The following is a 21,766-nucleotide window of genomic DNA, read 5'->3' as shown; positions in this document are numbered from 1 at the left end:
CACTTTCCCTTTTCAACGCAGCATACCAACGCCTTCCATTTTCGCGAGGAAGTTCCGTTCGCAAAATTTCGTGTACAATCATCAAAGATTCGCAAAAAGTTTCCTTGAAAAAATAAATATTAGCTGAATAATTAATAACATGCGGTGAAAACAACTCACGAAATTTTTAACAAGCCGTTTTTGCATTTTTGCGAAATCTTTTTAATCTCATGAAAAAGGCGTCGGGGATAACATACTCGGCAAAAATGTTTATATATTACACAATAATCTTTCCCTTCCTAAAAACGTGATTTATACACGATCGCATTAGCTGAGTAATTTTGCGTCTAAAACGACAGTTTATTTACAAATTTTTCATTCCTAAAAAAGTATTTGCAAGAAAAAAAAACGTTTTCAGCTAAACGCAGCTGTCCATGATTTCAACGTTGGCATTAAAGGGGCTATGTGCTTTCAGTTACTTGGCAACGTTGTTCAGTTTAGAGCGAATTGGTCATTTCTTATTCACTGATTGCGCTGCTTTAAAAGGGTTTGGTCTGTTAACGACGTGTCCTGGCCAGTTTGAGTAGCTATCTAAAAAACAAATTTTTCTGCCGTTAAAAAAGATGTCATTAATTTTTTAGGGACTATAGGTTGATTTCCAATGACTCACAATTTGTTACGTGCGTTTACGTACGTGAAAATTTTTAGAAACAATGTATGAACGACTTGAGTTCACGTTTACGCAAGTCGTTCATACATTGTCTCTAAAATTTTTCCACGTACGTAAACGCACGTAACAAATTTCGCGGGAAAACACCTTATGTCACGGGGGGCATTGAAGATTTTTGGTCTAAACTTTTCTGAAATTAGTGGTAGGTAACTATACCTTCATGAAAAACATTATCTTTGAACATCTAAAGGAAGATATAATTATAATTTGCGGATAAAAATCAACCTTTTTGAAGACGCGCGGAAACAACTTGAAAACGTTCGCCTATCATTTCTAAGTTGCAATCCGTTTCCATCGGAGCCATTCGCAGCCAAAGATGCTCGTTAACAGTTTCAGTGCTCTAATAAAGCAATTTTTAATAAAAATGGACTATTATTTTTAGATTTCCCCTGACTGTTTTGACTGTTCAAAAATCTGGTAAAGTCGGTGACATAGCCCCTTTAAAACGGATTGCAAACAAGAAAAACTTGTTTAAATTATGCAAAAAGCGTCCTCTTTGACGTAGCCCCTTTAGGAATCCGAGCCTGACACAAGCTGTTCTTTGAGTCGCTTAAGTTTCTCACTGTGCGACGCAGAGGGCCGAATAAAATGACTCCGAACAATCTGTAGAGGAACGTCTTTCTTCGTAAGGCTTAACTTGTTTGAAATGTCCACCAGGGAGGAGAGGGTGAGTTCATTATCGTCACCTTTCTTGCCAAGCTGTAGAAGATAGGTCGCCATGCAGTAGCCCGTCATAAAAGCATCAAATCCCGCCCTGTGCCCGCAATCACGTGTCTTGACGTTGTTGGACTGAGTCGCGTGAACATCACGTGGCTGAGTCACGTGAGCGTCGTGTGCATCATGTGTGCACGAATCCTCCAAAGTTTCCATTGTTGGCGCGTTATCGTTGTCACATTCTAAGCTTACGTCGGGTTCATTGTTGCCTGTAAAATAATCAAATGCTTTTTTTCTGACCGGACTTATTTTAACTGCGACGCAGGCTTAACTCGCAGGCTTTACATGCAAAAACATCAGCAATAAACAATATTACCAGCTAGCCGGCATTTTTTGCCAGCTTCTCTATGTCTTGTTTTGAATTCGTGTTTCCGTTTGTTGAAACCATAGTTAGTAGAGGAGACTTCTCTACTAACTATGTTGACTTCTCTACTAACTATGTTGAAACTCAGTTGATTATCATCTTGAGGTTGACTTTCAGCTGCTGTTCGGGAAGATGAACCCGCACTCCTCTCCTCTGGTCAACAAACGGGCTCTATAAACGTTTTTCACAACGTTTTTGCTGTATTTTATTTTTTAAAACTCCCCCAGACTTCGACTGGCAATTGGCTCGTAAACTTAACAAAGCCCCATACGGAGGTCAACATACAAATACTCTTTAGGGTTCTTTATACATTTTTAAGGTAATAGTGTGGGAATTTGTTAAATATTTCAAACAGGGCAGTTGCTCTTTGGAGATCATTTTCTTAACTCTACTTACCTGTATGCATGATTAGCTATCGATATTATAAGGAGAAAATAGATTACGATCACTCACTCACCAGAGGAGGTTCGGTGTTTTCTTTTGCGTTTCTGTCGTTTCGCTTCTTTTATTTTCCACTCACGATCTAAAACATCATCAACGTCGTGAGAAAGGGGGCAGGTCTTTTCTCGAGGACAGAAGCCATAAGCCTGTAAAGAAAAGAGTCCGATTTAGGAAACTCAATCTCACAAACGTCAAGGTTTAGAAGCGATGAAGAACTGGACCCTGAACAAGACCAATAAATACTATTTTCACACCGTATTCCAGAGTGAATGTGGTAAAAAAAAACTTTATCCTCTTCCAGACTATTTTTGTTGTTCAGGCGGCTGTCCTTTTCCTTTCGCGGCGGTCGGATTGACAGTCTTCGAGAATTGGTCAACTTGAAGTGAGTAAATTCTCCGTTTCTTCCAAGGATATAACTACAACGGTGAATTTCCAAAGTCTAACTAAACGATCTGGATAGTCTCAAGATGGTAACATGTGCACATAAAATAAAACTCATTTGGAATAGAAACTGACTTCAGCTTCTCTGTCGAGGATTCCTTAGCCCGGTTCTCATATAATCGCCCCGATCGTCTTGTTCGCATCGATCGTTTGAGAGACGATCGTACAGCTGATCGTAGGCGATCGAAGCGATCGGAAGCGATCGGGGGTTCTCATATGATCGGCCCGATCGTCTGGTATGAGCGAAGACGTACGAAAAACGGATCAATTTAGGTTTCTGGGAAACTGCTCACCTACCCCTCCCCAAACCTAACATTTTGCCCAAAGCGATAAGTAAGGGTTAATGTTAGGTTTGGGGAGGGGTAGGTGAGCAGTTTCCCAGAAACCTAAATTGACCCCGAAAAACAATCATTTTAGCCCTAGATCCAACACAATGGCAGGCTTCGATAAAAGAGAAAAACTCGTGGCCTATCTTCTCAATTATTACAGTTTTTCGATGAAGAAGAGAAAGAACAGCCATTTAACAAATACATTCCATTCTGCCGTGCGTCTGTTCAGTTATAGATCACAAATGACGTCAAAATGTGGTAAGAACAAAAAATTGGCCCAAGAGCCATTAGGCGAGTGGGTCACTGATGTTCTCGCCACATTTTGACGTCTTCTGTGATCTACAACTGAACAGACCCACGGCAAAATGGAATCTATTTGTTTTATACAATAACAGAAGATTTCAGTACACTTCATCTAGTGTAAGCAAAGCCGCAACCGGCGAGGAAAAGTTGTTTTCATTTCACGATAAAGTTTTTCGTTATCACGAAGCACTGTTAAAAAAATTAAAACATTGAGTTAACGAAAAACTTAACCTTTATTCCACCTCTATTCCACTGGAAAGTTGTTCTACTTCAAGAAGCTTGTTCAGCCCAGTTAAATGTTCCGAAAGTTGAACGATATGATTGTTTCTCACTGTAGATTTATAATTAAGCTGAACTTTTTTGTTTTGTTGTGGCCCGCGAAAAACTTGCGTCTGTACTTAAATAGATAACAGGCATCAACCAATCACAACGCTCGTCGTAGCTCGGTTATTGTATAAAGAAGAATAGAACACAAGCGATCCAAGCGATCGTGATTGCCCCAATCGCCGCAGACGTTAGCGATCGTTTCTGTCATGTTCTCATATAATGGACCCCGATCACAGAGAAAACTTTTTGAACTGACAGAGGCGATAGAAACGATCGGGGCGATTATATGAGAACCAGCCTAAAGCAAGCGGGAAGAGGCGAGGCATGAATAACTGTGGCCATCATGGCCCAGTTAAATAGGTATAAGGGCTCTTAGGAATGTAAGCTTACCGCAAACTTCTCACAGACGATGACGTCAATATGAACAGCCTCGGTTTCCTCATGTGATCCACAGTAGAGTTCTTCAGTGAAACCTGATAGCGAGGTTTCCTCAGGAAATTTCAAACACACGTGCTTTGCTCCATGCTTTTGATGTTGCAAATTATTTCGCTGACTAAAATGAAAGAAAAAAATCTAACTAAGAGTTTGAATAAAGAAGTATAAAACTGCAACATCCTCCATTTATGCTTATGAGATCTCTGAATGTTTTACAATCACGGTTTTTGTACAGTTTGTAGGCTGCATTTTTACAATTTATTTGTTTCCAGTGAACTATAATTTCAATTTACTTGCTGGTTATAAGCCCTGGGTATATATGACTTCGTAAGGGGTTTTGAGTGGGCTTATAACTGGGGGAGCTTATATCCGGAGGGTTAATAAGCGGAATAGGAAAAACCCACTTGAAAACGAACTGAAAGAAAGAAATCCACTCTGTTAAAACGATCTGATCTGCACTCTCTACTTGCAAACTTATTCAAGGCAGGTTTCTTTTTGCAGTACAATGTTCCGTGAGGAGATTGATAAGTTATTATAGAAAAGTTGAAAGGCTTATAACTGAAGGGGTGGGGGCTATAGTCAGAATTTTTTTTTTCATTAGCAGAAAGATTGGCTTATAAGCAGGGGAGAGAGAGATTTCAAATTCATTCTAGATCTATTTATAACTTAAATCAGAAAGTCTTCTGGTGTGTCTTCCCCGCCAACTAAGCAGTAGCCTCATACCCTTCACACGAGAAACATGCACATGCAAGTTATCCTGGACTCTCTCTTCTTGTGCCTGGGTTCAACCCCTATAAAGCATGTGCGGAAGAAAGAGTTCAGGGACTGGACTACGCTATCATAAAACATACACTCATAAACTCACCATTTTTTGAACAAGTAGAGCAGGAAGGATGCTGGTTCTCTGACACTGTGCTCGGAGACAAACTTGGTGTCAAATACCCCAGCTGGGAACATTTCTGATAAATCAGCGGTGAACACTTGCAGTTTGTCAGGTAACTTGCAGTAGAAGTTCTCATACAGGAAAACTAAATCTAAGAATCCATTGTGGAGGACAAGCGGTTTGTTGGCCAAGACAAGTTGATTGAAGAGATTCCGTACAGTATACCATGATGCATTAGAAAGTTCCTAGGAAGAAGAAGATGAACAAAATGATGTACCTAAAAGTTGGTTTTGAAATGTGGATTAATCTAGACATATATGGCAATGCTTTGGAGGTGCGGTGGCCTAATGGTTAGTGTGCCGGTCTCCAGATTGAGCAGTCGAGGCTCGAGCCTTGGCCAGGGTCACTGTGTTGTGTTCTTGGGCAAGACACTTTACTCTCATACCCGGGGGGGCACTCCCCTATATGGCCTATACGGGGACGTGCCGCTGGATAGGGTATCGTTTTTGACTCCTCCAGTCCTGAACAGGGTATATAATTTCATGCTCTTTTGTCCTAAACAGGGCCTGAACCTGTCCTAGACAGGGTATGGCTGAAAGACTGCCGCTGAGTGTTTACGTTGTTTTCGCTTTCGCTTTAATGAAAAGTATATTTTTATATGCTGGGATCGGTGTTCGCGTTTCAAAGCGTCGATCATCGCGTATGGGACGCAGTCACAATAAAGCGTAAATGATTGTCATTGTTGTCCTTTGTCCTAAATAGGGTCTTAAAATAGGGTGTGTTGTCCTACACAGGAAAGCTATTTTAAGTTTTTATTGTCCTAAACAGGGTCAGGGTTTCAAACCCCCAGCAGCACCCCTATACCTAAACTTAGGTCAAGTACCCCCCCGGGCTCTCATAGTGCCTCTCTCCACCCAGATGTATAAATTGATACCGGCAACATAATGCTGGGGGTGGGTACCCTGCAAGGGACTAGCATCCCATTCAGGGGGGAGTACTAAAACCCGGATTAGCTTCAGCATTATGGTCCGCATGGCTCAAGGCTGTCACTTTTGTTAGGGGTTCATACAGTCAGCCAGTACCAATAATTATTAGACAGATAGCTAAGTTGGATAGGTGCTTGCTTGATATGTGCAGGAGGTTGTCAGTCTTAAAAAATAACTTGGAAGATATCCCTAGCTGTACAAAGAGAATCTTGTCTCAGCTCAGAGATTATTTCAGGGATGTTAAGCTGTTGGCCTTATGTCGGACAAGTTCACTATCAAAATTGTCCATTGTGGACATTAAAGATACCAGAGTGGCACATGTAGTCCCTGGTGTTATTTGCCTGGCCTAAACTTAAGCGTATATGTGTAACACTAAAATAAACCTTCACAGATATTCTAAACATTAAGTCAGTGATTCTAGTTAGTTAAGGTACGTTTTTTTCTTAGGCGGGGGAGGGCTGGGGCCTCAGATGGGAGGGTCATCAGTGAAAGTGAGCACCAAAAGGAGAGGACCATTCATTTTTGTGAGCTATTCAAGGGGAACTCAAGGGGAGAATCACACATCTTTTCCAGCATTTTTTAATGGAATTTTTGTGACATAAAACGCAAATATCCAACACTGATTGTTCGCATTTTCTTGGTTCAGCACACACACATTCAATATCAGATATACAGTGTATTCATATTCAAACATTTTGAGATCACAAGCAAAATGTTCTGAGGTTTCTACGGCATGGAACATATCATACAGTAGTGCGGGGAGGGTCGCACCCCAGGGGGGTCCTCGAAGTATACATGAAGGGGGAGGTCCGACGGAGCTTCATATTGCAAACCCAAAAAAATACACAAGCCTGAAATTTAAGACCCAAAAAAATACCTGGCATCAAAATTTCCAACGCAAAAAATACAAGACTTAATATAAATATAAAAAATGAATATTTTTCTGATCCACTGATCGCAACAAAAACCCGAAACGAAAAGTTCGCTCGGAGATAAGACCCCCCAAAAATACTCGTATTTTTTAAGACCTAAAAAAATATGTAACAGATCCCTTGACCCAAAAAAATACCTAGTGTGTAAATTTTCGACCCAAAAAAATACGTCGGACCCCCCCGTCAAGTATACTTAGAGTACCCCCCTGGGGGTTGCACTTTTGTCAGTCACCTAAAGGTTGGGGGGGTAAGGAGTTTTTTTATTAAGAGAATGAGAATTTGCTGCTTCATCAGGACAATCTCCCTTTAATTGAGAGAACAATTCATAGCTATTGTCCCATGCTATGTATTTGGACCAGCAAAAAGCATGGTGGCCTACATGTGATGGTTTGTGTGCTTGACTCCAGATCGGGCGGTCTGGGTTGAAGTTCTGGCTTGGGTCACTGCATTGTGTTCTTAAGCAAGACACTTTACTCTCAAAGTGCCTCTCATATTAGAAACACACAACTTTTTTTACCTACCTTATCATTTCCTCTTGAATATGGAACTCCTTTAGCATACTGTTTGTTGAAGTCAAAGCCGTGTCCAACCAAAAATGTTAATGATGCTGGTTCAACAACAAAGTTCTCAGTACAAAGGACAACAATGTTGAATGTCTTCACCCTGATATTAAGCCTTCCTTCTTTGTTCTTTGTGTCATTGCTACTCTTTGACTTCTTCAGCTTGAAGCATGAAATGCCAAGAGAGAGTATAGCTCTGGATTGCGCCACTTCACACATGTATTTATACCGGTCTTCTACAAATCTGAGGGACAGGAAATGAATCAACATTAAATTTTTTTTATTACATTCTATGGTTTATGAACAGAAGGTATTATGGCTTGAACTCTCTCCTCTGCAGAGGCCTATTTTATTTTTCAAATGGGCTGGGAAATGGGGAGAGGTGAAAAGCAAAGCATGCAGAGCCTGAGGAGAAAAAAACGAAAGCACACGTTTTTTTTTTTTTTCGCTTTTTACCCTCCACTGAAGGAGACTCTGCAGAGGAGAGAGAGGCTCGAATGTTGATATTTTAGGAATGCATATTGTGAACATGTGTCTTCTAGTAATGCTTACAAGTGTCAGTTTAGGCCAGTTGTATAGCGCTTCTAACGGGACTTTATGACAAGTTGTATTTGTAAGTAATGCTAGAGGTTTTTTCTTGCTGGCCGAGCTTAAGAAAGAGAACTTTTCAGGTTGAATCATAAGACATTTCAAGCCCGGAAAGGATAAAAATTGATCATGAAAAGAAAGGCTTCAGGCTTGGTCCTGTAAATTCATTATGAAAATAGCTTAAATTTTATCTAATACTCACTGTGCCATAAGATTCTTTCTTTCCCCAATACCACTCATCTCCTACAGAAGAAATTCAAAGCCACTGTCAGTCCAAACAATGTAATAGACACTGGGGCTGTTAAAATATACTGACAGGAAAAGTACACTACAGAATAAAAAAAATTGACTGCCATAATCTAACTGCCAACAGTTGTTTAAGCCTCTGATATTTTTGCTGGATGCTGCTATTTAAGGAATGTAAATATTCTTGTGTTGCAAAGGTTGTGTAAAACTTTGCAGAGTACTTGATGGGCTGTTTTTTTGGTTGGGTGATAAAAATCAGAAAGTCTACAGTTGCTGACATCTCAGCCAGGGGTGCATGAATTCCATGTACATCACACACCAGAAAGGCCAAAGTTTTAAAAATTCCATGCCAAAGTATGTCATTGGCACACTGACCAGTCTACGGCAAGCCAGCACTGTCGCGGTCATTAATGCCAAAGAGTATGACTTGGCACCCTAGCCAGTGGCGGATCTAGCAGGGTCGTAACCAGGTATATTTTTTCATAGCTGATCCCAAGTTTTAGCTCTAAATTTTGATTCCTTTTTCCCGAAATGTGCCAACATTTGATCCCCGATTCCATTCTGATCCCATCTGATTGGCCGATTGGGATCTAATGACATGCCATGGCTTGTGACCCAATCCTGATCCCGAGGCTGTGATCCCTGAACCCATATACCTGGTTACGTCCCTGATTTAGGGGACCTTACTTTAGGCCAAAAAAGCGGACCCCCCTCTTATTCCAGGGTCTGGATGATCGGGGTTCCCACTTATCTGCCACTGCTGGCATACACAGCCCAGTTGCCACATATAAATAATAATAATAATAATAATAATAAATAATAAAAGCTTTTATTTATACACGATAAATGTTTTGCAGCATAGCTGATGTGGTCGTGTTTACAAATTACTATAATTGAAGCTAACTAAACCCTTAAATAACAAATAAAGACTACAAATTAAGCATTCCAAACAAACGAAAATACACAGCCTCTAAATCCCTAATACTTTCAAAGCCCCCTTGAAACTTGCCAACGATTCTTTAAGGCGGGCCTCGTTATTCAAAGAATTCCATAATGTGGCCCCTTCATAAGTGATCGACTTTTTGGTGGTGATCGACTTTTTGGTGGTGCAAAGGATTTCTGAGCACGAAAAAATTTGGTGGTGAAAATTTTCCTTTTTCTTGACAGATGGGGTAGGCCATGTTCTGTGGAATATTCTTGGTGGTTTAAGCTTAAGATGAATATCTTTCTCGTTGGCATTAATGCTTGATCTTTGGAGAAGATACGTACATGTATCACACTCACAGCCGGGTTACAATCACAATTATATGTCATCTGTATTTATTTCGTACTTACCGTATCGAGCGCAACGAAAGAAGATTTCTTTATTGCACGAACCATTGAAGGCCATACCTCTGAAAAGTTGTCTGCTGAAACTTCCACAACGGGAACGTAATCAAAACGTGCTGCCATTTTGAGAAAACCGCCGCGCACAGCGAGAAAAAGCAAAAATTGCCAGGCGTTCTTAGTGCGCATCTTTAGGGACTGGGGCGAGCAAAACGTTCACGTGCGTCGAACAAAGATGGCGGCTTTCAAGCGATGAGAAAAGTTTACAAAAAGAAAACCGTTTATTTGTTGAAATCTTAGACTTTATCCTTGTTTAAATTACAAAATTAGATTGAAAAGATATCTTGGAACATATTTTTGTCGTTGATTGGATTTCTGTCGGTGGAAATTGGTCGATAAAATGAAGTTAACTGCAGACCTCATTCTGCAAAGTCCGCAGTACACAAACGCTTTGAGAGACAGAGAACTTGATTTACGTGGTAAGTGAGATTTCTTTCGCTGTTTAAAATAATAACATAGCCAACTACTGTGTGGATTGCGTCGTTCGTGAAGTGCTGTGCAGAGTCACAGACTGCATTCTTGACAACCGGTGTCCATTTCCATGTAACTTAGCAGTCTTAGCTTACATTTCACAAATTATTCTCACTTCGAAGATACGCCAAGGTTTTCAGAATTCTATGTAAAGCAGTCAAGGTCTATAAAATCTAAAATTTCAAACAACACAACATCAAAGCCTTCAAAGTGACACGCGAAGAGGCTAACAAAGCAAGATCTACTCTACACTGTACTTCTAATCAATTTAGTATTTTCAAAATTATTTCATAGAAGATCGCAGACAAATTGTGCCAAAAACTATGATCATATGAGGCCCTGCCAGGGTAAATTCTGACAAGCGACATGGCCCAAAAAGTAGCGACAGCATACTAATAAAATCGCGACAAACGACGGTTCCCTTATGGAAAAACTAAAATTCCAACAAGGACAAGCAATTTTCCTTCAATTTAATTACCGACAGTGACATGAAGAGCAATAAAACAGCGACACGGCACATTTTTAAATTTAGACAAGCGACACGGGAACCCCCCTGGCAGGGCCTCTCAAATGCCAGTACAACTCACACACTAAAGGCCATGTCAAAGATCTTAAACCTAACCTGCATAAAAAGCACCCTGGGTTGTCAAACACTTTCCCAAAGCTGAACAGGAAAATGTCTTCATGCTGGGAAAGTGTGCTGATTGTAAATTTTAGACAATAAATTTATTTACTGAATTCATAAGAAACATGGCTGCCGCATAACATTGCTTGTCACTCTGTGCATTTCATTTGAAAAGCAGTCATAACTACAGATTATGCATAACATCCATATCATGACATCAGGACTTATATATCTCTTTTCAAATTTGTGGCAGGTTATAAAATTCCAGTGATTGAAAACCTTGGAGCAACCTTGGTATGTGCATAGACATATTAAACAATATCAATTAACAGTGTAGGTTTGTGGTTATACAAACTATGCCAATGCCATACAGAGAGCATGGTTTCTACAGGGTCTCCCAATCTTGAAGAAGTATGGAAAACTGCAAACAACATGTAGTTTTCCAGACCTGGATGAAGTATGGAAAATAAAGATCAAGTTAAGAAAAAATGGAAAAAAGTCTGGAATTTTCCATTCTCTGGGAAAGACGCTTAATTTTACAGTGCTTCTATCCAGGGATACATGTTATTCCTATGCCACTGTGAGTGTTTAGGTGAATTGTACAGTAACAAAGTTATTCTCTATAATAATTTTCAGGATCAGTTTGACACTATTGACATGTCAGAAAATGATATCCGCAAACTGGAAGGATTCCCGTTACTCAAGAGACTTAAGAGTTTGCTTTTGAACAACAACAGAATATGGTATGTTAGTCTTCAACATACAGTAAGAAACATGCATTGCATGCACTGAGTTGTAACGAATATTTTCTATAATAATAAATACAATATTATTGTATGATTCATTACATGTAATTTGACAATGACAATATGTGCTTGTTATCCAACCAATAATTGAAGGCCTAAGCGCAAGAAACGCACTTTGTGTTTTGGCCAAATTAAAAAAATGTCACAAACAACTCCAAATTTCGCACGCAAGTTTGTTTACGTGTGCTTAACATTGATCTGTATTCAAATTCGCTGAATCTAGCTTCGTTTTTTAGAAATTACGTATGCAAAGAACAAAGGCGTTTTGCAAAGCTTACGTTCTCCACAGTCAGCCAGCAGCATGAGTTTTTCGACACATCGCGTGTAAATCTTTCCTTCTAGCGTTATTTAACTGTCCGGGGAGGTTGAAAAACGTGTCAGAGCCATGATTTTAGTTCCTGTCCACCATTTTGAGGATTCGCTTTAAGAAAAGGACTGGACTGAACACATTGTGACGCGATGTCACCTGATAGGCGTCACGTGAGAGGAAAGAGAAAAAAAAAAAAATGGCCGTTTGTTCCTGAAAATCATTTGAAGCCTTTGGTTAGTTTTAGCGTAAGTGCTGCTGCCAGGTGGTTGAAGGACATCATTAACTAAAGTCTGAATACCCGTAAGTTTACAGCATCGCTCGAAGAACTGAGTGATGTTTCTGCCTTTGTTTTGTACAACAGCGCTGTTTAGCGCTTCGGAAAAAACGTTGCACAAACCGAGGTAGTTTTGAGCCTGGCGGCATAGAGAGTCTAAAACAAGAGGTTTCTTGCCGGGAACTTCGTCAACGCGAGTTTTGCAGGATCCGCTTGGGTTCTGCCGCGACAAAGTTGCCGAGAAGTGACCTGGTTTTAGACTTTAAAAAATTCTTTATATGTTCCCCAGGGCACCTTCCCTTCGCAAAATATTTTCTGTGTCTCATTAAATATTCATCAATGAATCTATCGATTCGTGCGAACGAAAACCTCATAAGTTTATCTTGTTTTCGCGGGATTTTGTAGATGTGTGATGATGTAAGGAGTGGAGATAGAAGTGAGAGCAAGCCGGCGGCACTCAACTGAAAGCAAAACTAGTATAATGTGACAACACGAGCAAACGTATTCAATCAACAATCAGTCTTTATTTCACTTTCACCTCGGCAAATTACAGCTAACGGTAACAGAGTAAAATATTCTTGCCCGTAACAACAAAAACTAGATAACTGCAAACAGACTGCAGAAAAGCTAGCTGCAAGCAAACTGGCGTGAAAGCTTACTGCATTAAATGCGCGATCTATAAAAGGTTGAGGCTGACTCACTCTGATCCTAAACTTAACTTGAAAACGGCTTAACTCCCTAATCCCTTGGGGTTAGCGTTAAACTTTTTTTTTTTTTTTTTTTTTTTTTTTTTTGCATTAAGGCTAGGCTTTTGCGTTAGGGCTAAATCTGTAACCCTAATCTGAAACTCTAACCCCGACCCTACGGCCTTGAGGTTACCTTTTGCGTTAGGGCTAGGATTGTAACCCTAAAAATTTAGCTGACTTCATCGTCTTGAGAAACAAAAGGTTTCCTTTGTTTATCGTTTGTAAAAGAAAAGTCAAAAGACGCCGCGCAAGCAAAAACCTTGTCTTTTTGCATGTGTTATTTTTCGAAAACGAGGGAAAGACGAGCAAAATTAAATACAGGGCAGTGTTGAGCACACGTAAACGAACTTGCGTGCGAAATTTGGAGTTGTTTGTGACAATTTTCAATTTGGCCAAAACACAAAGTGCGTTTCTTGCGCTTACGCCTTCAATTACATATTAGAAATTGCACACTTCATAAAAAGGTGACGACAATTTTTTGTTATTATCTTCACCAAAACGTTTTTAAGGTTACTGTTTGCATTGTTTGCACATGATAAATCAAAATATAAGGCAGAGCTTGAGACTAACTTTTTTGCTAACTAGCCTAGTGGCTAGTGACAGCATTGATTTCACAAGCTAAAACCAATTTTCTACTAGCCATAACTTTTAAGCATGGCTTTCATTTTTCCTTTTTTACCAAGCCACCTAAGGCAAAAGCCAATGACAAATCGGACAAAACTGGTTTTTCCTCGCGTTTTTGCTCCTACCCACCGCAGAATAATCTCGAGTATCCATCGGAACCGCATCTTACATGTACATGTGCACATGAAAGCTTTTTTGAAAGCGTTCACGTATGTGACCTCTTGTCCTCGTTGTTCATGCAACCTTACCCAATCACTGATTAACGTTAAAACCTACAGTATGCCCGATTTCCCAGGCCGGAAAAAAATTTAGCAGAAACAGTTTTCTTTCACTTGTCACTTTCGTCACTGGAAAGTCCTCAAAAAATAGCGTTTGTTTGCTTTTCAGTAACTTTAGCTTGTCCATATTCTTTGATATATGTTGACTTTGTTAGTTCTGTTCTTTCAGAGTCTATTTCAATTTTTCTTTTCTCAAAACTGCCTGAAACTTCCACTAGCCATTTTGTCTAGTGAAAGTCCAGACTCTACTAGCCAAAACTGCATTTCTACTAGCCTTTGGCTAGTTGGTTACCGTTAGTCTCGAGCCCTGTCAGGGCTTTCAGTAAGATTTGAAGTAGGTGGCTGCCTGTCTGAGTGCAATATAGGAGGTCTAAAATATCTCACGACTCTACTCTTTGGAGAGCTGTATGAATTTAGCCAATGATTCATGACAGAAAACTGCTAGTACTCCACTGGGTGTAAAGTGACTTATTGAAAGCTCTGACTACAAGTACTATTTGATCTGGATTCATGTGGTATTTTTTTGAAGTTATAATAATTGCAGACTTTGCAATCATCATGTTCTTAAAAAATTAGGTAAACATCCTTTTAAGTACTTGAAAAGTCCTTGAAGTTTTTGACCCTAAAAAGAAAATAAACCTTGTAACAATGTATGCAGTATTGTTCTTTTAAATATAACAATGACATTATTGTTGACATGCAATTATTGCATGTCAAGAAAATTAATGTTGGGCAGTGCTAAAATGTAGTATCTAACATTTTTAAATATATATCTCATTGAAAATTGGTAAGTGGATCAGACAGTCAAAGGATCGAGGTAAGCCGGTATTGTGCATGTGTCTTTGGAATGTGGCGTCACCCAGATTCCTAAGATATATCCTTAACTGTAAAGTACACATAGTTCAGTGCAGTACCTAGTTGATGTTCTAGTAAAAAGAGTGCTATCAATTTTGACTCATTTACTTACGGTACATTTACTCATAATTACTGTATAGTAAGCAGGCTTACTCAGTCATATTTCTTCACTAGCTCAATTCTTTACCTGCTAGAGATGTCTAAAATTAATACAAAAAAAATCAATACTGAAGATGTAGCTCAAAAGAGCGCTTTGTAAATGTATTGCATCTGATTGGTTGTTAGCTACAGTGTATATACATGTAAGGGATTCGATAATAAAAAATTATTGTAGCTTTTCATATTAATAAAAATCCATAGATCCTTGAAAAAATTGCTAGAGTTTTTAAAAAAAACCTTGTAAAGGTATTTTTAGGATAAATTATAAAATTTGATTGTATTGAATACCCAAAAGATCTTTTCCTAGATCATCATCATGTGGGCAAAGACATGGAAATTTTCATGGAAAAATTCAAACGAAGATGGTTTATAATAACTTAGAACAAGTTTTGTTTTTGTTTTGCTTTTCACTGTCAATAAAATTCTTTGTATTGCAAATTCTAATCTACATGTAGCATTTTGTAGCTTCATATTAACACTAGCTTGATACTAGCCCCTCTTTACATGTGTTTGGATCAGTCTATTGTACTATTACACTAGTGGCAATTGTTTCTGTAACTATCACCAAATTTGAGACCTTCTGTTCCTACATGCATATGCATAGCATTGTAAACATCTACAGTTAGTAACACTTGAAATTCAATGTTTCTTGCAGTCGTATAGCTGAAAAGTTGGAAGAGAGTCTGCCACACTTAGAGACGATTGTTATGACTTCAAACAGTATGCAGGAATTGGTATGATGATCTGTTTGGAAAATTTTTTGCTGGGTCACAGTGTTATGTTAAATGTGCGAGTAGGAATTATGTTAAATCACATTTTTTTTTGTTAATTTGGATTTTTAGAAAGAACTGGATCCACTGAGATCTATCAAGACTCTTCAATATCTCAGGTAACAACAATATATACATGTACAGTTACATTTTGCTTTATACTCTTATAAAAATCATTGCAAGGTCATGTAGCTCTTGCCTTTATCAATATTGCATGTTCTAATTTGGCCTGGCTCACTCGAAAGGCTGAGTTTGTTGTTAGTTCTTGATCCTTCTCTGTGGGTTTTTCTCTGGGGTCTCTGTTTTCTTCCCTCAACAAAAATCAACACTTCAGAGTTCCAATTTGATCTAGAAACTGTGGATAAAGAGCCAGTTTGTGGATATGTCATTGCCAATTCCTACTTATTTTATTAATGTTTTTGTTCTTTTTTTGCAGTTTGCTTCGAAATCCAGTGACAAACAAACCGCACTACAGATTATATGTCATCCACAAATTGCCACAGTTGAGAGTGTTAGACTTTCAGAGGATAAAACAAAGAGTAAGAAGAAAACGTTTTCCCCTTGTACTGTTGTAAAACAAAGTTAGAGCAGTTTTCAATTGAGTGTCGTAAAACCAAAACCAAAGTAATCACTCTAGCCAATCCCAAAGAACACAGACAATACAGTAAACCAATCAAAACTCCTAGCAAATACATGTAGCTGACACGAAGCGCGGGAAAACGTGCGCAAGCGCGTCATGATTGGTTTTGGTTTTACTTCTGATTGGCTGAGAAAGTGGCGCGAGATTTTTAAACCAATCACAACGTGTAGGAATGCAAAACCAATGCAAACGCGTATTACTTTCGACACTCAAGTGAAAACCGCTCTATCTAGCTACTCAAGAACACAATGTACTGTTAGTGTACATGCTGCTGACACATTCGCTGTACTTGTAACTCTAGATTCTGCCGCTCTTAGTGAATAGGAGTAGTGCTACTACCCCTTGTGGAAGGCACGGTGATTTAATGGTTAGCGTGCTGGACTCTGGATTAAGCAATCTGGGTTCGAGCACTGGCTGGGATCATTGTGTTGTGTTTTTGGGCAAGACACTTTACTCTCACAGTGCCTCTCTCCACCCAGGTGTATAAATGGGTGGAGGTGAATGTAATGCTGGGGGCTAACCGTGCAATGGACTGGCATCCTATCTGGGGGGGGGGGGGGGTAGAAATACTGCTAGTCTTTCCATGGCTCTTTCACTCTTTCACACAATGTTAATTCTGGTTGAATAGCAGTTGTTGAATGTTACAATTTTTTATTACCAGGAAAGAGACGCTGCCAAACGGATGTTCAGTGGCAAAAGAGGACAAGAGGGTGGTCATAAAGGGAGAAAGCCAAAAACGTAAGTATATTTGTTGGTAGAACAATTATTTCAGGGTTGGGATTCTTCAGTAACAGTTTTTCCAGAGATTTAGAATATTTTGAACAGAAAAGGATCGATTTTTATGGTCAAGGTTCAGCTTTTTTCTTTGTAAAATATATACTTTACATAATGGAACAATGAGTGAAAAGCCAAAAACGGACGATTTTAGAATACATGTATTTCTACTTAGCTTATTATGCAAGTAAACATGCAATGCATGCAGAAGGATTCTTTGCTGAAGTCCTCTGCAAACATTGTGGTCCTTTCATGCCAAGTAATAATGTTGACCAGGGCCCGGTTGTTCACAGCATGATTAAGCTAATCCAGAAATAGCGTGAAATTTGATTTCAATTTTACATAATTTCGTTGAGGTTTTCTGTTAATATTTTCTGTCCCACAGTTTTGACATGGACCAATCTCAAACTTAACAAAATATAAGCTTTGGAAAACCCTTTAAAACAAGAGAAACTAAAATCTTGATCATCTTTTAATCCTGGGTTAGCGTTAATCGTCTTTCGAACAACCCGGCCCAGATTTTTAGAGTAACAAGTTTAGTTTACCTAAAAACCACTGTTTTGCTGCATTATTGCTTTCTACTTGTTCCTATGCAGGTTTGTGCCTGGAGAATCACCAGCTGCAACAAGACCACTACCAAGCAAACCTCTCCCACCACCCACAAGGGACATTGCTGCAATTAAGGTAAACTCTTTGTAGCACTTTAACACAAGCATTTCTGACCATGTACCAGATGGTGTCTATAGGAGGCACAGTGACCTCATGGTTAGCAAGCTGAACTCTGGATCCAGCAGTCTTTCTTGGGCAAGACACTTGAATCTCATAGTTGTTCTCTCTACCCCGGCGTATTTGGTCACCTGGGAATCAGGCTTTTAGCCAGGTGGGAGTCCAGGAGTCCTGTGGACGGCCACTACTCAGAGAAAAATTAGTATTGGTAATCAAATGGTGACGAGTGAAATTAGGAAATAATTTCACGAGTATACCATTTGATTACATTTTAATATCAGAGGTGACAAATTACGCTTGCAATCGTAGGTTTTTGACTGGTATTTTCGGCATCGTAAACTTAGAGCTCTAAAAAGTTGAAAGCATACATTTTGCTCGAGTTCGCAAGTTTTTTAGTCTTTGAAAAAAACCTTTTAGAGATTACTTTTTGCTGTTGACAAAAAGTTTCAAAGATGAATCAACTGTCAATTATTTCTCACATTATGACGGTAGTTCGTCTTGAATGAACTAAAAGCGGCGCCCGTGTAAAACGCTCAAAAATCCGCTCGATGCCATTTATGTAATTGGCTTAAGTCTTGAAGTCGTTTTGACGTTTTGAAATATAAAATATCATCAAAAGTTTTAGTACATGGCCAAGGCTAGCTGGCTAAGATGAAATTCAAGCGAAAATGTACAAAGTTTAAGCCTTAAAACATCTTTGATTCCGGACGCCATCTTGCCGCTAACTACGTTGCCATGGCAATTTTATAATTTCACATGTGAAATTATAAACTAGTAATACGTGACTCGCAGGGCCTCGCGAAGCTCTGGGTTGGGAGGGGGGGGGGGTTATAAATAAGGAGTGGATTATTTGAAGTTGAACATTAATTGAATTGTACATATTCAATTTTCCACAGTAGGCAGGAAGATATATTTGTTAGAAATTTTATTTCAACGGGCATGGCCGCGACACCCTCATTCCCAGGGTCTACTGCGCTTTAAAGATGGTGGCTTTTTCTGGTTCGTAAAGAGGTATAAAGCGTTGGGAAGCGCAGGCTATTTTCAAAATCATCGAAAAATTATTGGATAGTCGCATTTTGGACATTTATTTGATGGCATAAAAAAAAGAAGAACGAACGGAAGGAGGATTCGAAGCCTCCGCCCGCGCGCCCCTGATGGCGATGAAAGGTTTATAGCCTGAATAGGCGTTGAGGGAGTATTATGTGGAAATCAATGTTATTTTAATCCGAAAAGAAAAAAAAAAGAAAAAAAAAACCCCTAGCCGAATTCGAACCCCCGACCTCAGGTCCGAAGATCTGATTTCAAGTTCGACGCCTTACCATTAGGCCACCAGCGCGCGGCGGCCGTGTGACGTCATTTCCGCCACACACCAAGCTCACAAATATATATAGAAATATATATGACCGTAAACTCCACACGAGATTTCATCCCGCCTGATCCCTTTGAGGGACAAAATTATACACCCCGCTACGCTCGGCCTTCGGCCTCGCTTCGCGAGGAATTAACGTTGACATTTCGCGCCAAAATTAAGGAGTAATTTGTCACCTATGATATTAATATGAATAACTGTATGCAGAGGTTTTTTTTTTTAGCAAATTTTGACATCTTTAGACACCTTTGCACTCATAACTGCAGAAAAAAACACCTTGCATGCTCCTCAGGCCCTCCTATGGGGACAAAGTCGGGCCTTATAAAAAATTTGGACTCCCACATTTTAAATCCTGGCTAAAAGCCTGCTGCGAATTTAATGCTGGCGGTTACCCTGCATCAGACTAGCATCCCAGGGAGGAGTAGAAATATTTCTAATCACTAACTGCTAGGGAAGCTGGGATAAGATTAGGCCTGATGGGCCACATGAATCGAATGCAGACTTATCCTGCAGGGTTGTGTCTGTTTAGTCAGCGTGTGTGGCCAAGACAGTGACTCTATGTGCCTTATGGGACGTGGCCCTTACCTGGCCTGAAAAGAGTGGCATTCATACATGTGTGGACAAGATCTCAGCTGTCTGTCAGCTAATGAGATGTGGCCCAAGGAGTGATTTGTTGTTGGCTAAGATATTCTTCAGTCATACTTGTATAAATTATTTTGTTATTACTAAATAATTGTTTCTTTTTTATCTCTAGGCTGCCATTGCAAATGCTCGTTCACTGGATGAAGTGCAAAGACTGGAGATGTTATTAAAAACAGGACAAGTTCCTGGCAGGGGCAAACGCAATGATAACGTCAATGAGGAGATGGAAGACGTGTCAAATGGCACATGAACGAACTCATTATTAAAATGTAACATATATGTAACTGTATTTCTGTAAGTGGGCCATGTGGCCATGCTGACATTAATTTCATAATGGCAGCAGTCTTTTGTAACTAGATGTATTTAATAGAACACCAAAGCTATCAGCAAAATATTCCTCACAGCCATTGTTTGTGTCGTCATGCGATGCTTCTCCTCTGGCACATCACGCAATGCTTCTTCTCTTGTGTTTGTCACGCAACACCTCTTTATTCTGGTTTTTCACACAAGGCTTCGTCACCAGAAGTGTTGCATGGCCAGCCAAATAATGACTGTGACAGATGCTGACATCTCCAAGTTTCTTTTGTTCTTTTTTTAGATGTCTTTTACTTTCATAAAGTTAGCAATCACTTGTTGAGAACTAACTACAAAGAGCACGTAGTAATTTGAAACAGGATGAGCTAATGTACCTCAAATGAGGACAACAAGTTGCGCTCTTTGGGTTCACGCTAGTTTTGATTGAAGATTATGAAACTCTTCAAGACTACTTGATTACTTTTAGAAATCTATTTATTTGATTGAAATCCTGAATTAGATATTAGGTTATTATAAAGTAAGGACGAGTCAAGAAAAAATGAACTTTTGGAAGGGTTTTTAATGAATTTAAAAACGTCATGTTACATCATTAAACCAAACAGTTCATGCCTTTGCTTTTTCAGCGAAATTTTTTTTAGGCCAATCGAAGTAGACTCTCAGGTTTCTCGACCAATCACCTGTAAGACTAAAGCCAAACTTCGGCTTTGCCTTAATTCCCTTACATCATCTTTTAATACGTGAAATATGAAACGTAACAGAGAGCGTTTTTATTTTAGAACGCTTGTCAGAGTTGAAAATACCCGTCGCCGCCGTTTTTCACAGCTCGTGATTATTTGCCCTAGTTTAAATATATTTCTCTTCCTACATAAAGTCTAATATGTAACTAGATGACTCTAAGTTTTTTGTAGAAAATAAAGTCGGTGAGAATAAAATATCGTGGCTCATTAATTATATTGTTAAAAGGGACATTTCTAGGGCAAAATACCGCCTATTTTGTATACCCCGAAGAGTTGGAAGCAAAGGAACTCGGATCACATGATAAAATCTCGAAACTTGGCGATTTTTGTCACGCGACTTCACCACTTGTCAAGTTTACTTTTATTTTTCTTTATTTTTGGATTTAGAGAAAAATGAATTCTATTTTGCACTCACCAATTTGGGATCGCCTTTCTACAAAAAAATATGGTGCTGATATAGGCATTCAGATTTCTGCTACTTCCGTCTTTAGTCAGAAAAACAAAATAACTAGAAGTATATCTTCCGTTTATGACGGTGTTAGCCAAAACGGATTCGATTTTTCTATTCTTGTCTTTTTTTAACGAAAGTGGAAACCCACAAAAAAGTGGGGGGGGGGGGGGGGAGAGACACTGATTTGTAAATTTTATGACCGACGTTAACTCAGTGAAATCGTGAACAAACAAATGCATGGAAAACAGTTTTAGTTTACACAGAAAACGTAGAAATTGTCAAATTTGTATTTGTTTCTTTTTGCTAAACAAATAATTTTATGTAACATTGTTTTGGCTTTCTTCCAATCAAAAGCGTTGCAAAGGAAGTCTGTAAACCTCACGTACACGGTGAGTGCTTTCCATTTCTATTCTGTCCAGTTATTATTTAATAAACTTATAGAAAGTGGATTCCAGGGACGCTTGGACTGCAACAAAACTATTGAATGTCCTAAATAATTATTCGGTTGGAACATTTTTTTTTTCAGAAAAAAAGATAAAGGCACATCTTT

The 21,766-nt window shown here is 39.1% G+C and overlaps 2 protein-coding genes across 2 annotated transcripts; one reads left to right on the top strand and one right to left on the bottom strand.

The window, feature by feature from the left end:
* Window positions 1-861: 861 nt before the first annotated feature.
* Window positions 862-9,820, bottom strand: LOC144638186 (target of EGR1 protein 1-like). Its single transcript, XM_078497385.1, has 7 exons — window positions 9,594-9,820; window positions 8,215-8,255; window positions 7,386-7,668; window positions 4,929-5,191; window positions 4,019-4,181; window positions 2,245-2,374; window positions 862-1,632 (listed from the first exon to the last, which is right to left on the bottom strand). Exons 1-7 carry the CDS (start codon window positions 9,771-9,773, stop codon window positions 1,220-1,222), a joined length of 1,473 nt encoding a protein of 490 aa, XP_078353511.1. The 5' UTR covers window positions 9,774-9,820; the 3' UTR covers window positions 862-1,219.
* A 5-nt stretch (window positions 9,821-9,825) lies between these two features.
* Window positions 9,826-20,960, top strand: LOC144638279 (U2 small nuclear ribonucleoprotein A'-like). The gene is made up of 9 exons (XM_078497506.1): window positions 9,826-10,063; window positions 10,994-11,034; window positions 11,377-11,483; window positions 15,448-15,526; window positions 15,635-15,681; window positions 15,999-16,101; window positions 16,864-16,940; window positions 17,573-17,660; window positions 19,826-20,960. Exons 1-9 carry the CDS (start codon window positions 9,985-9,987, stop codon window positions 19,961-19,963), a joined length of 759 nt encoding a protein of 252 aa, XP_078353632.1. The 5' UTR covers window positions 9,826-9,984; the 3' UTR covers window positions 19,964-20,960.
* Window positions 20,961-21,766: the final 806 nt, after the last annotated feature.

This window comes from Oculina patagonica, chromosome 14, assembly GCF_052425735.1.
Source record: "Oculina patagonica isolate OP01 chromosome 14, crgOcupat, whole genome shotgun sequence".
Lineage (NCBI taxonomy): Eukaryota > Metazoa > Cnidaria > Anthozoa > Scleractinia > Oculinidae > Oculina > Oculina patagonica.
This window is presented reverse-complemented; position numbering and strand designations above follow the sequence as displayed.

Coding starts and splice junctions, on each gene's coding strand:
- LOC144638186 (XM_078497385.1), bottom strand. CDS start 9,773: ATGCGCACTAAGAACGCCTGGCAATTTTTGCTTTTTCTCGCTGTGCGC. Junction 4,182..4,928: donor CTCTACTTGTTCAAAAAATG/GTGAGTTTATGA, acceptor CTTTCATTTTAG/TCAGCGAAATAATTTGCAAC. Junction 1,633..2,244: donor AAAACACCGAACCTCCTCTG/GTGAGTGAGTGA, acceptor ATTATTTTACAG/GCAACAATGAACCCGACGTA.
- LOC144638279 (XM_078497506.1), top strand. CDS start 9,985: ATGAAGTTAACTGCAGACCTCATTCTGCAAAGTCCGCAGTACACAAAC. Junction 16,102..16,863: donor TTCAGAGGATAAAACAAAGA/GTAAGAAGAAAA, acceptor TTTTATTACCAG/GAAAGAGACGCTGCCAAACG. Junction 16,941..17,572: donor AAAGGGAGAAAGCCAAAAAC/GTAAGTATATTT, acceptor GTTCCTATGCAG/GTTTGTGCCTGGAGAATCAC.